The sequence below is a fragment of the Hypoxylon fragiforme genome (assembly GCF_022984875.1).
Source record: "Hypoxylon fragiforme strain CBS 206.31 chromosome Unknown GGS25scaffold_1, whole genome shotgun sequence".
Taxonomy (NCBI): domain Eukaryota; kingdom Fungi; phylum Ascomycota; class Sordariomycetes; order Xylariales; family Hypoxylaceae; genus Hypoxylon; species Hypoxylon fragiforme.
The window spans coordinates 2,701,862-2,715,196 of record NW_026054756.1 but is presented as its reverse complement, the minus strand read 5'-3'; the positions used below and the strand labels follow the sequence as shown (position 1 = coordinate 2,715,196).

The 13,335-nt window shown below is 49.3% G+C and overlaps 6 protein-coding genes across 6 annotated transcripts; 2 read left to right on the top strand and 4 right to left on the bottom strand.

The window, feature by feature from the left end:
- Positions 1-233: 233 nt before the first annotated feature.
- GGS25DRAFT_470955 (uncharacterized protein) lies at positions 234-1,756 on the bottom strand. The gene is made up of 2 exons (XM_049259297.1): positions 1,685-1,756; positions 234-1,637 (listed from the first exon to the last, which is right to left on the bottom strand). The coding sequence occupies exon 2, from the start codon at positions 1,138-1,140 to the stop codon at positions 670-672; it is 471 nt and encodes a 156-aa protein (XP_049121593.1). The 5' UTR covers positions 1,141-1,637; positions 1,685-1,756; the 3' UTR covers positions 234-669.
- A 631-nt stretch (positions 1,757-2,387) lies between these two features.
- Positions 2,388-4,092, bottom strand: GGS25DRAFT_470946 (enolase C-terminal domain-like protein). Its single transcript, XM_049259296.1, has 4 exons — positions 3,645-4,092; positions 3,444-3,553; positions 3,268-3,379; positions 2,388-3,211 (listed from the first exon to the last, which is right to left on the bottom strand). Exons 1-4 carry the CDS (start codon positions 3,818-3,820, stop codon positions 2,467-2,469), a joined length of 1,143 nt encoding a protein of 380 aa, XP_049121592.1. The 5' UTR covers positions 3,821-4,092; the 3' UTR covers positions 2,388-2,466.
- Positions 4,093-4,472: 380 nt separating this feature from the next.
- On the bottom strand, positions 4,473-5,690 carry GGS25DRAFT_517101 (uncharacterized protein; the record flags this gene model as incomplete). Its single annotated transcript, XM_049263326.1, has 3 exons — positions 4,473-4,648; positions 4,747-5,426; positions 5,503-5,690. 3 exons carry the CDS (start codon positions 5,688-5,690, stop codon positions 4,473-4,475), a joined length of 1,044 nt encoding a protein of 347 aa, XP_049121591.1.
- Positions 5,691-6,534: 844 nt separating this feature from the next.
- GGS25DRAFT_470936 (FAD/NAD(P)-binding domain-containing protein) lies at positions 6,535-9,658 on the top strand. The gene is made up of 4 exons (XM_049259295.1): positions 6,535-6,774; positions 6,810-8,343; positions 8,529-9,469; positions 9,535-9,658. The coding sequence occupies exons 1-3, from the start codon at positions 6,766-6,768 to the stop codon at positions 8,927-8,929; spliced, it is 1,944 nt and encodes a 647-aa protein (XP_049121590.1). The 5' UTR covers positions 6,535-6,765; the 3' UTR covers positions 8,930-9,469; positions 9,535-9,658.
- GGS25DRAFT_517099 (uncharacterized protein) lies at positions 9,174-10,335 on the bottom strand (the record flags this gene model as incomplete). The annotated part of the gene is made up of 3 exons (XM_049263325.1): positions 9,174-9,469; positions 9,535-10,170; positions 10,251-10,335. The coding sequence occupies 3 exons, from the start codon at positions 10,333-10,335 to the stop codon at positions 9,174-9,176; spliced, it is 1,017 nt and encodes a 338-aa protein (XP_049121589.1).
- Positions 10,336-11,168: 833 nt separating this feature from the next.
- On the top strand, positions 11,169-13,306 carry GGS25DRAFT_41709 (caspase domain-containing protein). Its single transcript, XM_049258532.1, has 6 exons — positions 11,169-11,277; positions 11,408-11,903; positions 12,016-12,672; positions 12,746-12,798; positions 12,857-13,026; positions 13,077-13,306. The coding sequence occupies exons 2-6, from the start codon at positions 11,469-11,471 to the stop codon at positions 13,100-13,102; spliced, it is 1,341 nt and encodes a 446-aa protein (XP_049121588.1). The 5' UTR covers positions 11,169-11,277; positions 11,408-11,468; the 3' UTR covers positions 13,103-13,306.
- The last annotated feature ends 29 nt before the right edge of the window (positions 13,307-13,335 follow it).

The window sequence follows — 13,335 nt, the reverse complement described above, 5'->3', positions numbered from 1 at the left end:
CAGTAACTCAATCTTGATACCTAATTGTCTGACAAACATAGCTGTTACAATGAAACATGGCACTGTACATGCATGCTGGCTACATACTTAGGGCTATTATAAGCGCTTGTCCTGCGGTGCTGATGAAATGCCCAGGTGTTGCTGACGGAGAAGACCGCGGGCTAGACAGATCCACATATGATATGCATACTAGGTAACTACCCCTGTGTACGCCACCACCCCTCACCCATGGCAAAAGGACGAGGGGGGTGTCATCGTTCTTCTGGCGTTCAAACACACCAAAATGATTAACCCACGTTTTGAGATAATGAAGCTGTGATACTTGGCACGTCACTAATTAGAAAGAAGAAGGTAATACTCGACGGCCCCTTCTCAGGTACGACGACAACTCCCGAAACTCGGAAATCAGCCCGTGATAGTCCCAAGTATATGGACAACGGCTGCGAGAAAACACCTCGCACAGCAGCGATAATGGAGATATTCGCTGCTGTACCTGATATTTACAACTATCCATCGTGATGCCGAGCCATCAACTGCCTATCGTGGCTAAGATTTGCGACCGCTCCGAGATTTAATATGCCAAGGAGGTATGCCGGCGACCACGGCCTTCACATGCAAAATATCCCAGATGAACCGCCCACCAGCAAACCTCGCGATACTGCCATAACCTCACCTCGCCACATTGGCCTTCTCTTCCGGGATCTTAAACCCGCCCGGCATACGCTTGCGGAGGACATCACCGGGGCCATACCTATCCTTCACCCTGCGCAAGAACGCCATATTCTCCTCGCCGTAAGTCGCAATCGGGTCCTGCGTCTTATCCGCGTAATTCGCGTACTCGAACGGGACGTAAGCCCCCATCTTAACGGCTTCTTGCTTCACAGCTGCGTGGTACGCGGTTAGTCGCCGGCGCGCCTCGAATTCCAGCTCGGCGCCGCTGAATGCCATGAAGATCTGCACCAGGATGCAATTCCCCTTCTGGTGGTCCATGCCGAGGATGTTGCCGCTCCTTTCCGCCCCGCGCTCGAAGATCACCCGGGGGGAAGGGTGGAAGATGGCGTTGAGGCTGAAGGTTGTATCGCCCGTAGCTTGGCGCCACGATGAGTTGAATAAGTTGTGCTGGTCGGTGATGTAGTGCATGATCGCGGGGTTGTTGTGGACTGTGATGGTGAACCAGATGTTGCTGATCGGTAGACGTGTTAGCTAAGAACTCTCCGACAACCATCATAACATACTATCCCTCAACCTAGGTAGGAATGTCTAACTAATACCTGCCTAGTAGGTAGGTACGTGAAAAGGGGCTACATACTGATAACCTTTAGGCGACTCGAGCTCCTGGTTCGTGGCCAAGCCCAGAACATGATGGCCGAGCCGCCGAAATATCGAAGCGGGTGACTACGCCGAAGTTAGAAGTTGTGGCCGCCGCCCAGTAAGAATCCACCGACTCCAACACTTGCGGCGCGAGCGCCGGCAACAACAACTCCGTATGGCTCAAGTGCCGAGTATACATCTCTCCATAGCGCGCCACCTTGTACTCGAACAATTCTTTTGTTTTGATTGTAGTTATTCAATCCTCTTCATGATACATGATGACTAAGCATCAGCCCCTATTCCAGTGTTACCTAGAGTAGGCAAACCTACCTAGGTCAGGTCAATTGTGACGCCATCTTGGACTGAGAAGTACCTATCAGTCTACTGTAAGTCTCGGATATTAACAGAAAGAATGGTCTCACTGTCACTAGCCGGCCCCCATATGAGATTCCCGCCTCCGCGGACGGCCCAGTTGGAGGTGGTGTGGTTAAGTAGCGTTTTGATGAGTCGAGACACTTCGGTGGTCGTCGTAGGTTGAACGATACACAAAGGTCCCATGCAGGCTGATAGCGAATAAAAATCGGCTTCTCGTTCCTCCTATTTGGCAGATCTGGGTTTGTGCACAGTGAAACCGGCACTCTCGAGTATGTCGCACTACATAGTACCCCGCAAAGCTCAAGTCAGCAAATCAGGGGTTGTTGCTGGAAAATGTAGGTACTATTTGGGTGTTTGTAAATAAAGCTTACCGTCGTATTAGTATTTGGAGTTTGGATGGAAGAATGGATCGCCATGTTGAACGAATATGAAATTGAGATAGTCGAAAGTGGGTAACGTCGGAGTTGAAGCCAGAGTGGAGGACTACGTAGGTAGGTAGATAGATCATTTACAAGCAGCAACAGACCAAAAATAACATAATATAGCTCATTCCGGTTACTAATGTGTGTAACCTATATAATATCTTCTGGGAATAGAGCGAGCTTTGAAGCTCTTGTGCGGCACTGCCCCTGAGGAGGTTCGTACTAGTAGATCTAGTCCTGCCGCTAGTCGTGGCACAATAGATCGATCACTACCAAACGAGGGTTCTTGTACTTATGAGCGAAGGTAGTGCAATTACTACGTGATAGGTTCAAAAAGCTATGGTAAGTGTATATCTATTTACCACTCTCTCAACTCATTTCCTGGGCCGAGGAATGTGGGACTGACCCACGCTTTCGAACCTTCCGATAGAGAACGAACTGCCTCTTCGTTAATTGTAATCCCCAGCCCAGGGTCGTTTGGCAAGTTAATATAGCCATCCTTGACGTTAAGAATTTCTTGGCTACTTAGATAAGTTTTGAGGTCTCCGTCAACATTGTAGTGGATGCCGAGAGACATCTCCTGAATGACGAAATTCGAACTGACAGCATCGACCTGGATACAAGCGGCTAGTGCGATTGGGCCCAAAGGACAGTGTGGCGCTAAAGCAACATCGTAGGTTTCACACGCTGAAGCGATACGGCGCATCTCTGAGATACCACCCACGTGGCAAACATCTGGCTGTAGAATGTCCACACACCCGGATTCCAAGAAAGGTCGCACGTCCCATCTACTGTGGAGGCGTTCGCCAAGGGCGATGGGACAATGTGTACGGGCTGCAATGTCCTTGATGCCGCCAATGTTCTCGCTTAATAATGGTTCCTCGATAAATAGAGGGTCCTGAGGCTCTAATTTGGCGATTAGCTGCTTCGCCATCGGTCTGTGGACTCTTCCGTGAAAGTCGACACCAACGTCAAGACCTAGAGCCTTCACAGCTTTTACCCTTTCAACACATTCTTCAAGCTTCTGAGGAGAATCGAGCCAGCCTAGATCCTCGGTAGCGTTCATTTTAACCGCATCGAACCCCTGGCTCTTTCGTCCATTCCTATTTCACGTTCCACATCAGTATATTAAATTCCTCTTGACGCAAAGAATCCTTACGCTTGCACCTCAACGTCACTTGGACGATCACCACCTATCCAGGCGTAGACTCGAATCTTATCTCTAACTTTTCCACCGAGAAGTTCGTAGATCGGGACTTTTAACTTTTTGGCTAGATTATGTTCAAAATTGATGTCGTTATCAATGGGTCTCGGGGTTTCAAAGATAGGTAGTACCTTTCAAATCCCATAACGCAATGTCTATTCCACTTAGAGCACTCATGAGCACGGGTCCTCCTCGGTAAAAGCCGCCTCGGTAGGATAGTTGCCATATCCTCTCAATATCACTTTATTCTGGGATTAGTGAGGGTCTAGCTTCATCTACCGACGGGGGATTGAAAGGGGGGTTTAAAAGGGGGATTAAAGTTATCGACTTACTCAGCTTCCATTCCAACATATCGTTCCGCCCATGCATCCAGACAGCCTTCTACAGCTTGTGAATGGCCTTCCAGACTTGCTTCTCCCCAGCCTGATACACCATTCTCGTCAGTTATCTTGACGAAAAGCCAACGTGGTGGTACACGCCAGTACTCAATTTTCGAGATCTTGGCCATGATTTGGTGTCAGAGTTGAGTTGTACTTGTTTGGTTTATACATATTCGTACAACGTGCTAACCTTAGGTAGTTTACTTGTCTGAGTGCATACATGGTAACCCTACTATTATTACCTGCTATTTATTTAATATCTACCTAGGTACCCAGCACCTACCTGGCTGGCAGTAATTGCGGGGTTGCGGGGTTGAGACGATGCGGAGAACTTTCGGCTGTGAATGTGGAGTTTCAATGTTTCAATCGAATTCAATTGAAATTTGATCACATAGTGAACGAATAAGATAAGATAAGATCTAGGTACTCGATCTATCATCTATGTAAGCTCGAGAAATTGCACTAAAACTGCACTAAGACTGCACTAAATAACGGGTAACTAGTTAGTGCCGTTTGCATTTTCATGCATTTAGATTTGAGCTTGTCGTTTGTCCGCAATTTATTTTCAACTTCAAAAACAACTTCTTCATAGTAGTAGGTTAGTAATATCTCACACCAATCCAAAAACATTATTAAACAGGTTTCCCCACTAACAATATGCAGTCGTCTAATGCAACATAGCTCCATTGAGTGAGTGGTTTGTTCATTTCCATTAACCTAAGAAGAGGGCATGCATAATGGTATTGGCAACATCACCATTAAACATGTGAAGTACCCAAGTCAAAAAATTGCTAGAGCATTTGGTGGAGACCCAATGAGCCCAGGTATATGCAAGGGAGCCGATGTCAACAGGAAGCTATATCTTCCAGACTTCTTACAATGCTCTGACAACGCCTTCAGGTCCCAGAGCTCGCCAATTGACATGCCGAACATTGAGAGCAGCCAAGGGTGTAGATCTGTATGTTGAGTCAGCGGACAAGGCCAATTGGAATCCCAACTAGTTATTTCTTTTGACAAGCACAGTCCTGTTAACTACCTAAGGGTCAAGACTTACATATATCATCGGCGGTCCCTTGAGTCCCGTCCTCTTTCAGGGGCATCATCGCCTCGAACGCCATGGCATCGCCAGCCACAGCAGCGAAGTGCTTATTCCACAGCCACTTGACGGACTCGAGCACGCCGTGCATTCCCGCCATTTTCCTATTCTGCAGTTTCGCAAAGTCTTCAGGGCTCGGTGCTTCGAGGACCTCTGTCAGCCCCGTGCGGATGATGAGGACATCGCCGTGGTGAAACTCGACGCCTTGGTCTTTGGCGACGTCCTCGATCTCCTCCACTGTGATACGATGGCCATCAAGGGGATGAAAATGTGCGGCGTCGCCCGTCTTCCCTTCGGCTTTGGCTCGCTTTTCTGTCCATTCCTTGAAGTCAATGAGGATACCTCTCGCGACCAAACCCCCCTTGGCGTGCCAGTGGTCCAAGGTCGGCATGTTGTTGGCAGCTGTGCTGGGTGCAGCTAGAGATTCTTTAGTGACGGCGATGCCATTGTAAGCGAGCCCGGATGGCTGATGGTGCCAATGGACTAGACTGTCCCATTGACTGCTCGTTTGTGTGTTGAAGTGAATTTCATCATCCCAACCCGTTCCTTGACATAGGCCCGCTTCGCGCAAATCCACCTGTTTATGTGTAGGTGCTATTCGTCCCGGCGGCGGAAACTTCGTGGCATTGAGCGGCCAGCTACGCGTTCAGGGTTATTTAGCGACGCTGTGTACAAGCAGTACTAGATGGGATATACAATACCGCCTCAACTTACTTTAAGGAAATAGAAATCCCATCGCGTGCCTCGCTAAAAGCATTCTTCACGACCGACGGAGTTAAGAGGTTCAAAGTGCCTATGAGATCTTTCTTGCCATCCTTGTCGAATAGGCCCCAAGCACATCCTTGAGGCATGTCCGGGACCTTCGGCAAATCATCAAAATCCGGTATATTCGCGGCGTCCATTTTCGTTTCTTTCTAATAATTGTCAAGTTGGTTACTAGTAAGTAAATCACTGCGTGGTTCTAATGTTAAGACTCGGTCGAGTGGAGGTTATGGCCATACCTACATATTTCCAATGCTACCTTCCGGACTTATATAGATATCTACCAGGTAGTTATGGATCAATGCTACATATAGGTAGACGAACTAACCTAGGTAAGTGCCTACCTAACCCCAAAGACGTACGATCGATTTAGCGGCGCCTCACACTAAGCACATAAAGTATCGTACATCTATCTATCCAAGGGTAACTTTTATAGTTGCAAAGATAGGTAGTATAAAACTACTATCAATAAAGCTGCACGGGTCCTTAATTGCTATTTACGTAAGTCCATTTAACTAACGATGCCTCGCTTAGAAAGTATTGGGTCTCGCGAGGGTCTTTTTCTGTCAACGAAGCTATGGTAAAGAACATTGAATATCATCACATGTCTTAAACAATATTGAACTCCCCCCTTGTCGTGTTGGCTGCACTTACTGGAACCAACCATGGAGCCTACCTATTTTTGGGGGAAACAGTTCACCAACCCATGATAGACCCGAAGTCGACGTGACGTCGGTATGCAAATACGGATCTCGACAATTCCGGATGCTCCATCCAACCTTGCTTTCTCGCATAGTTCCTAAAATTATGCATATCACCCATCGGTATGATGGTACGGGTTCTCGCGATGACCTAGGTGTGACCTGCATCTTGCGGATGAGAGGAGGGTAAAACGGGAAGTATACACTATTGGATAGGTGAATATCCGCGAGTACTACCTGGGTAGATACCTATCTACCTGCACGTCGCCTCTAACATATTAGTTAGGTACCACTACGCTTGGAACACGTATATATACCGAGATGTCTCATCATTAAGTTACATTTATAGGCACATCTTCTTCACTCCATCATTCACCTTACCTCTAGCCTCCGTTTACTTAAACTCTCTTGTCTATCCATTTAAGAAAGATGGCCGTCGTCTTCAACAGAGCCATAGAGTCCATCTCTTCAACTTCACAGCTCTTCTTAAAACCACTTAAGCCACTCATCCAGCATGCTCGAAGTAGACGGGCCACGCCCCCCCAAACCAAAAAAGAGGACTTCGCCAGTGTTCAAGAGAAATACACTGCAGAAGCACAGAAGCGTCTACGCCCCGAAGGCCCCGACCAATATGACACGCTATACGAAAGCGAGTCTGATCGTTTGCGCCACTTGGTCGATGACATCTGGGCAGACCATGCCGCTCTAGACGCTCGACCTCGGCCCCTGTCATCTGGCGACTCACCTAAGTTCCTGATTGTGGGTGCGGGGGTTGGTGGTGTACTGGCTGCCGTCCGGCTCGTCCAGCAGGGTATCTCCGTCGATCAGATCCGAATCGTTGAGACGGCTGGCGGGGTGGGGGGTAACTGGTACTGGAACCGGTATCCAGGAATCCACTGTGACATCGAGTCGTACATCTATCTACCTCTAGTGGAGGAGATGGGGTATATCCCCTCGCACAAGTATTCCTCTGGCGTGGAGATACGAGGCTACCTCGCCAGAATCATGAAGCGGTATAATCTAGAGGATAAAATCTTATTCAGAGCCCAGGTTAAGAAGTTGGAATGGGATGATAGCGCTCACACGTGGAAGGTGAATATTACCGAGGGAAGAGGACCGAGGGGCGCGCAGAAGTCGACTCTCTCGATCACGGCGGAATTCGTGTGGCTGACGGCCGGGATACTGACTTCACCACACGTGCCCAAACTGGCAGGAGTGGGAATCCAAGGCTTTCAGGGCGACCTCTTCCACACATCACTATGGAACTACGAAATTACCGGTGGCTCGTCGCAAGAACCCTTCCCGGCCATGTCTAAGCTGAAGGACAAGAGGGTTGGCTTCCTTGGCACTGGCGCGACAGCAATCCAAGCGGTGCCGCTCCTCGCCGAAGCCGCCAAAGAGCTGTACGTGTTCCAGCGCACGCCAAGCGCGGTCTACACCCGCGGCCAAAAGCCCACCGATCTCCACGAGTGGAAGACCAAGATCGCCGCCCATCCCGGCTGGCAAAAGGACCGCCGAAAGAACCTCGCAATGCATTCTTCCAACACCGTGCCGCCCGGAGTTCCAAATCTGGTAGACGACGAGTGGTCTCGACTAAGCAACTACACGACTTTGGTCGGGGGCACAAAGCACGAGATAGTCCCCCCGGAAAAAGTCCAGGGGTTCATCGACCAGCTGTTGGCCGAAGACGCGGAAGGCACCGCGCGTCTGCGCGCACGCATCGCGGCGATCGTCAAGGATAAAGAGACCGCTCGAAAGCTCACGCCGTGGTATCCGTCCTGGTGCAAGCGGCCGACCTTCAGCGACACCTACCTGCAGGCGTTCAACCGGCCCAATGTACACTTGATCGACACCGACGGGAAGGGCATCGAGAGCGTGACGCCGCGAGGCCTCGTGGCGAACGGCAAGGAGATCCCGCTCGATGTTCTTATTCTTGGCACGGGGTACCGGACCCCAGCCGCTGATCGCGCGGATCCGGCGAGGAGGTCGGGTGTAGAAATTATAGGTCGGGAGGGAAAGACGATAGAGGAGAGATGGGCGGAGAAGGGCCAAGCTACGTTGCACGGCTTCGCGACGAATGGCTTTCCGAATCGTATGTATACCCCTTTAGTCATCTTCTGTTCTTACCCCTTCCTTTTCTTACCTAGGGGTTGCTTTACCCTACCTTACCTACCTATCTATCTACCCCCCATTTTCTAGATATCTAAAAAATCTCCCCCCCTATCCATCCATCCACCCATCCACTTATTCATCGCTAACCCCACTCTCCCTGCACAGTATTCTGGACAACCGTCCACCAATCCGCCGTAACCTCGAACCACACGTACACGCTCAGCACACAAGCCCAACACATCGCGTACATAATATCCACAGCGCACAAACAGGCCGTGGCCAACTCCCACCACTCCCAAGCCATCGTCGAAGTCCAAGTCCCCGCGCAAGAAGCGTGGGCGACGCGGATCGCCGAGGGGGCCGGCCACTTCGCGGCCGGCAGCGTGTGCACGCCGAGCTACCTGAACAACGAGGGGCGCAAAGCAGATGCTGATGCTAGTCCGGCGGAGGTGGTTAAGGGGATGAGGATGGCGCCGTATAGTGGGGGGATATTGAAGTATGAGAGGTTGCTGGAGGAGTGGCGGGAGGAGGGGGGGTTGGAGGGGTTGGAGGTTACTTTTGTGTAGGGGGGTGTTTATATAGGGACTTACGTGTATATATTCTGAAATACCGCATGATCAATGTTTAGTTTCATATCTCAAATCTCAGCCTATCTAGGCTATCCGGTATCTATCTACCTATCTACCAAAGCAACGACTGGCTGGCTGGGTTCCTCCATGCTGGGGTCTTAAAATCGTGACATCGTTGCATAATCATCTCTTGCTTCTGGCAAACATGATCAAGCAGATACTCTCATCCTAGTAGAGCTGATTAGTCGTCGTAGTACGCTTCCTCAAACTCCTCCTCGTACTCCTCACGGGCTTCCTCGAGGGCTTCTTCTTCACTGCTGCTGGCGTCAGAGTCCTGTGCCGCGGCGAGTGCCTCTTCGTAATCTTCGCGTGCAGAGCGGACTGACTCTCGATCACTAGCATCGACGTAGTCGCCGTCTGCATCGTACGTCGGCTCATAGCTCGGCTCCGCGGAGATGGGGACCGGGGGCGGGGCTTGTTCGTATATGACCGTGGTAGGCGCAGGGGGAGCGTGATGTTCATCGTCCGAGCTGTCATCTGGCGGGAATGTTAATATGATATTAAGGGGAAAGTGGCATGACTCGAGTAAGAGAGTAACTTACCAAGGGCATCGGCTATTAGTGCGCCGCCGATAGCGCCTACAGCAAGACCACCGGCCACACCTAACATGACATTGCCATGGCCTCCTTTTTTATCTTTTTTATCTTTCTTGTCTTTCTTGTCTTTCTTATCCTTATCCTTCTTATCCTTCTTGTCATGATCGTCATAACCCCCTGAATGATCGTATCCTCCAGAGCCAGAGTGATCGAAGCCATAGCTCGGTGCACCCTGCGCAGGGGGGTAGCTGGAGTCGCCGTGCGAACCTGATCCTCGATCTTCTCCCGTAGATGCCACAGGTGGTGCTGGGTTTGCATTATAGCCAGGTGCTTCCCACTGAGAGCGGCCGGTGGCCTGCTCGTAATAGTACCATCGTTGATACTGCTGGTCGAACTGGGGTATCCATCCTGAAGGTATCGCGGGTTTATCTGATGGTGGTGAATAAACTGGGGCGGCACCCGAGGGCGGGGGAGGGCTTCCGTAACCTTGATATTGGCCTTGGGGGGAAGGGCTGCCGTAGCCTTGAGGTTGACCGGGGTAGCCGGGTCCGGGAGCGGGACTGCCGCCGTATTGAGGCGGGTACGTTGGTGGTCCTTGGGAGCTACCGTATTGTTGAGAAGGCGGAGGATAATCGCGATTTCCTAAATAAATAACACTTAACAATGCTCATATTATAATGCAAAGCTCCAAAAGAGGTTATGTATGGGTAGTAGGGACTAACTTGGCTTATCCTCCTTTTTTGGCTTGTTATCTAAGCCGAGGTTCAAATCATCAAGCTTGCTTGCGAGTTTGTTCAGAAACGACATGTTGAAAAGCAAAAGAAAAAGAAAGGTTTCTCTTTCCTAAGACCTTGTCTTACTTTAGTTGAAGGATGGAGCGACAAAAAGATGAGAAGAATAGTTTCTCCGGCACAATGTAGTCTTATTTTGGTCAGTAAGCTCCAGTGGGAATATGAATGAGTGTTGGCTAGGCACTACCTAGTCAGTCCATAGTCACAAAGCTGAGCGGCACGGTAGGTACTTAGTAGGTAATAGTTGCAGTGAGAAGATGTGAATCGAACCAGTATCCTTGCACAGCTGAGTCCTGCATCGATCTACTGCATGTGTAGGTAGTGTAACATATGAAGAGGATGTTGAATTAAATAAATACCTAGGTTACTAGGTTAGGCACTATGTAGTATATGAGATGGCGGGCAGAACAGCCCGTTGAGTTGAATGCATACATAGATGTGTAAGGTTAGAAGGTTCAAACCCCCACTACATAAACAAAGGTACGGTTGGTCCCGGGTCACTTTCCAGGTGATCATCCCCGCCTGACCGTACTACGCGCCTGCCCAGTGGACAACTTTGACCTGACCGGCTAAGAGATGCCGTCTTAGCACTAAAAATAAGCTCTGACTGACGCAGCCAAGATCTCTAAACGTTCATCACTAGTGACCAGGTATGGACTTTCCTTTAATCAGCCCTAAATTCTTAAACCTCTCAAGTTCAAGATACTAGGTTACAAGATTGTACTACAGTTGAACTTGGTTAAATCAATTAACTATCAGCCAAATCAATTAAATCATTCGCGGCAACTATTTCTTCCGGTTTGCTGGATACTCCGAATTGGAACTGGAAGCCTCTCAGCCTCAAACCACCTGGACATACATACCTACCTCATAACATTACGTCTACCATTCACATCACCACCTTCCTCACTACCACTCGAATTGATCCATCTATCTCCAGGTACTACATACATAGTAGGTAAGTTAATCCATCTAACCTATCCCACTCACCTATAACCTTCACCTTACACCTTCACACACCTTCACACACCTTTAACACGCCTCAAAACTCACGAGACTATCTCATCTCCTTACTAAGAGCGACAAAGATCTCATCTCCAATAATTCTTATCTCTATTATTGTAAATCAACTTCAATTGATTCGCAATAATGTCGGGTTGGGGTCAAAACCAGGGTTACGGATACGGCGGACATCAACCTCCTCCCCAGGGATATCCTCCTCCTCAAGGATATAATCAATATGGCCCTCCTGGCGGCGGTCCTCCTCAGGGATATAATCAATATGGTCCTCCAGGCGGTCCTCCTGGTGGTCCTCCCCAACATCATGGCTATAATCAGTATCCTCCACCTCAACAGCAAGGATATAATCAGTATCCTTCCCAAGGCGGCCCTCCTCAGTCACATCACCAGCCGCCCAATCAATACCCCCCGCCTAATTACCCCCCACCATCTGGATTAGATCCCTATGGATACCGCCAGGGCCCTCCCGTCCAGGGATATGGTGGCCAACATCGAGCTGGACCACCTCCCCCAACAGCCCCCCAGCAATTCGGGCATGGTGCCCCGGAGGGCTACACCTTCCAAGTACGTATAGAATATCCTCATTCCAAGGCCACAGACCTTTCTTCAATGCTGCCTTGATTGCTTTACATCCTACGGAATTGGGATTTTGGACTGGAACCTAACATAGATGTAGTATTCCAACTGTTCGGGAAAGCGAAAGGCCCTATTAATTGGCATCAACTATATGGGTCAACAGGGCGAATTGCGTGGCTGCATCAATGATACGAAGAATGTTTCTCAATTCCTAATCGAGCGATATGGATATAAGAGAGAAGACATGATCGTGTTAACTGACGACCAACAAAATCCTATCATGATCCCAACCAAGGCTAACATCATCCGAGCCTGTGAGTGGCTTGTCTCCGGTGCTCGGCCCAATGACGCTTTATTTTTGCACTATTCTGGCCATGGGGGTCAAACTGAAGATAAAGACGGGGATGAGGAAGATGGCTCTGATGAGGTCATTTATCCCGTCGATTATAAACAGGCCGGTCACATTGTGGACGATGATCTCCACCGCATTGTTGTGAAGCCCCTCCAGGCCGGTGTAAGGCTGACGGCAATATTTGATTCGTGCCATTCTGGCTCCGTCCTGGACTTGCCATACATCTACTCCACAAAGGGTGCCCTCAAAGAGCCTAATCTGGCAGCCGAAGCTGGGCAAGGTTTATTAAAGGCCATCTCCTCATACGCTTCGGGTGACATAGCAGGGGTTGGCAACGCTCTTTTCAGCTTTGCTAAGACTGCGTATCGAGGTGATGATGGATACAAAAAGACGATTGAGACAAAGGTAAACAGCCTTTTGCATTTTTCACTATTTTTTGAATTATGCACGCTTTAAATGCTAACCTCAACTACTTCAGACCTCGCCGGCAGATGTCATCATGTGGTCCGGCAGCAAGGACGATCAGACTTCGTAAGTGGCGACGACGAATGAATCTTAACGAAGATGCAGATTACTGATAGTATTGTAGTGCGGATGCTACAATTGCATCTCAAGCAACCGGCGCCATGTCTTGGGCATTCATCACGGCCCTGAAACAAGACCCGAAGCAAAGTTACGTGGAGCTTCTCAATAGTATCCGCGACGTATTGCAAACCAAGTACACGCAGAAACCGCAGTTGTCGTGCAGTCATCCTCTTGGTGAGTTGTGCGAGTATCCTGAATTTTGAAAGCGGAACTAATATTTACAGATACGAATCTTCTCTTCGTGATGTGAGCCAGTTTGTTTCGAGGAGCTTCATGGAAGAGGACTCTGTACTTAATAGCAGACTCATATTTGTGGTGAATGAGACAAGTCAGTCAGAGTAGCCTCATCAATTCATCGCAATCTGATTTTGTGCAATAGTCCTCTAATTACGCCATATAGAGTGGTTCCCTCGTGATTTGCAAATACAAATTAAGTTATGAGCTAGCCCCGAGGGTATCACGATTCATTGAAGCACCTTGCTG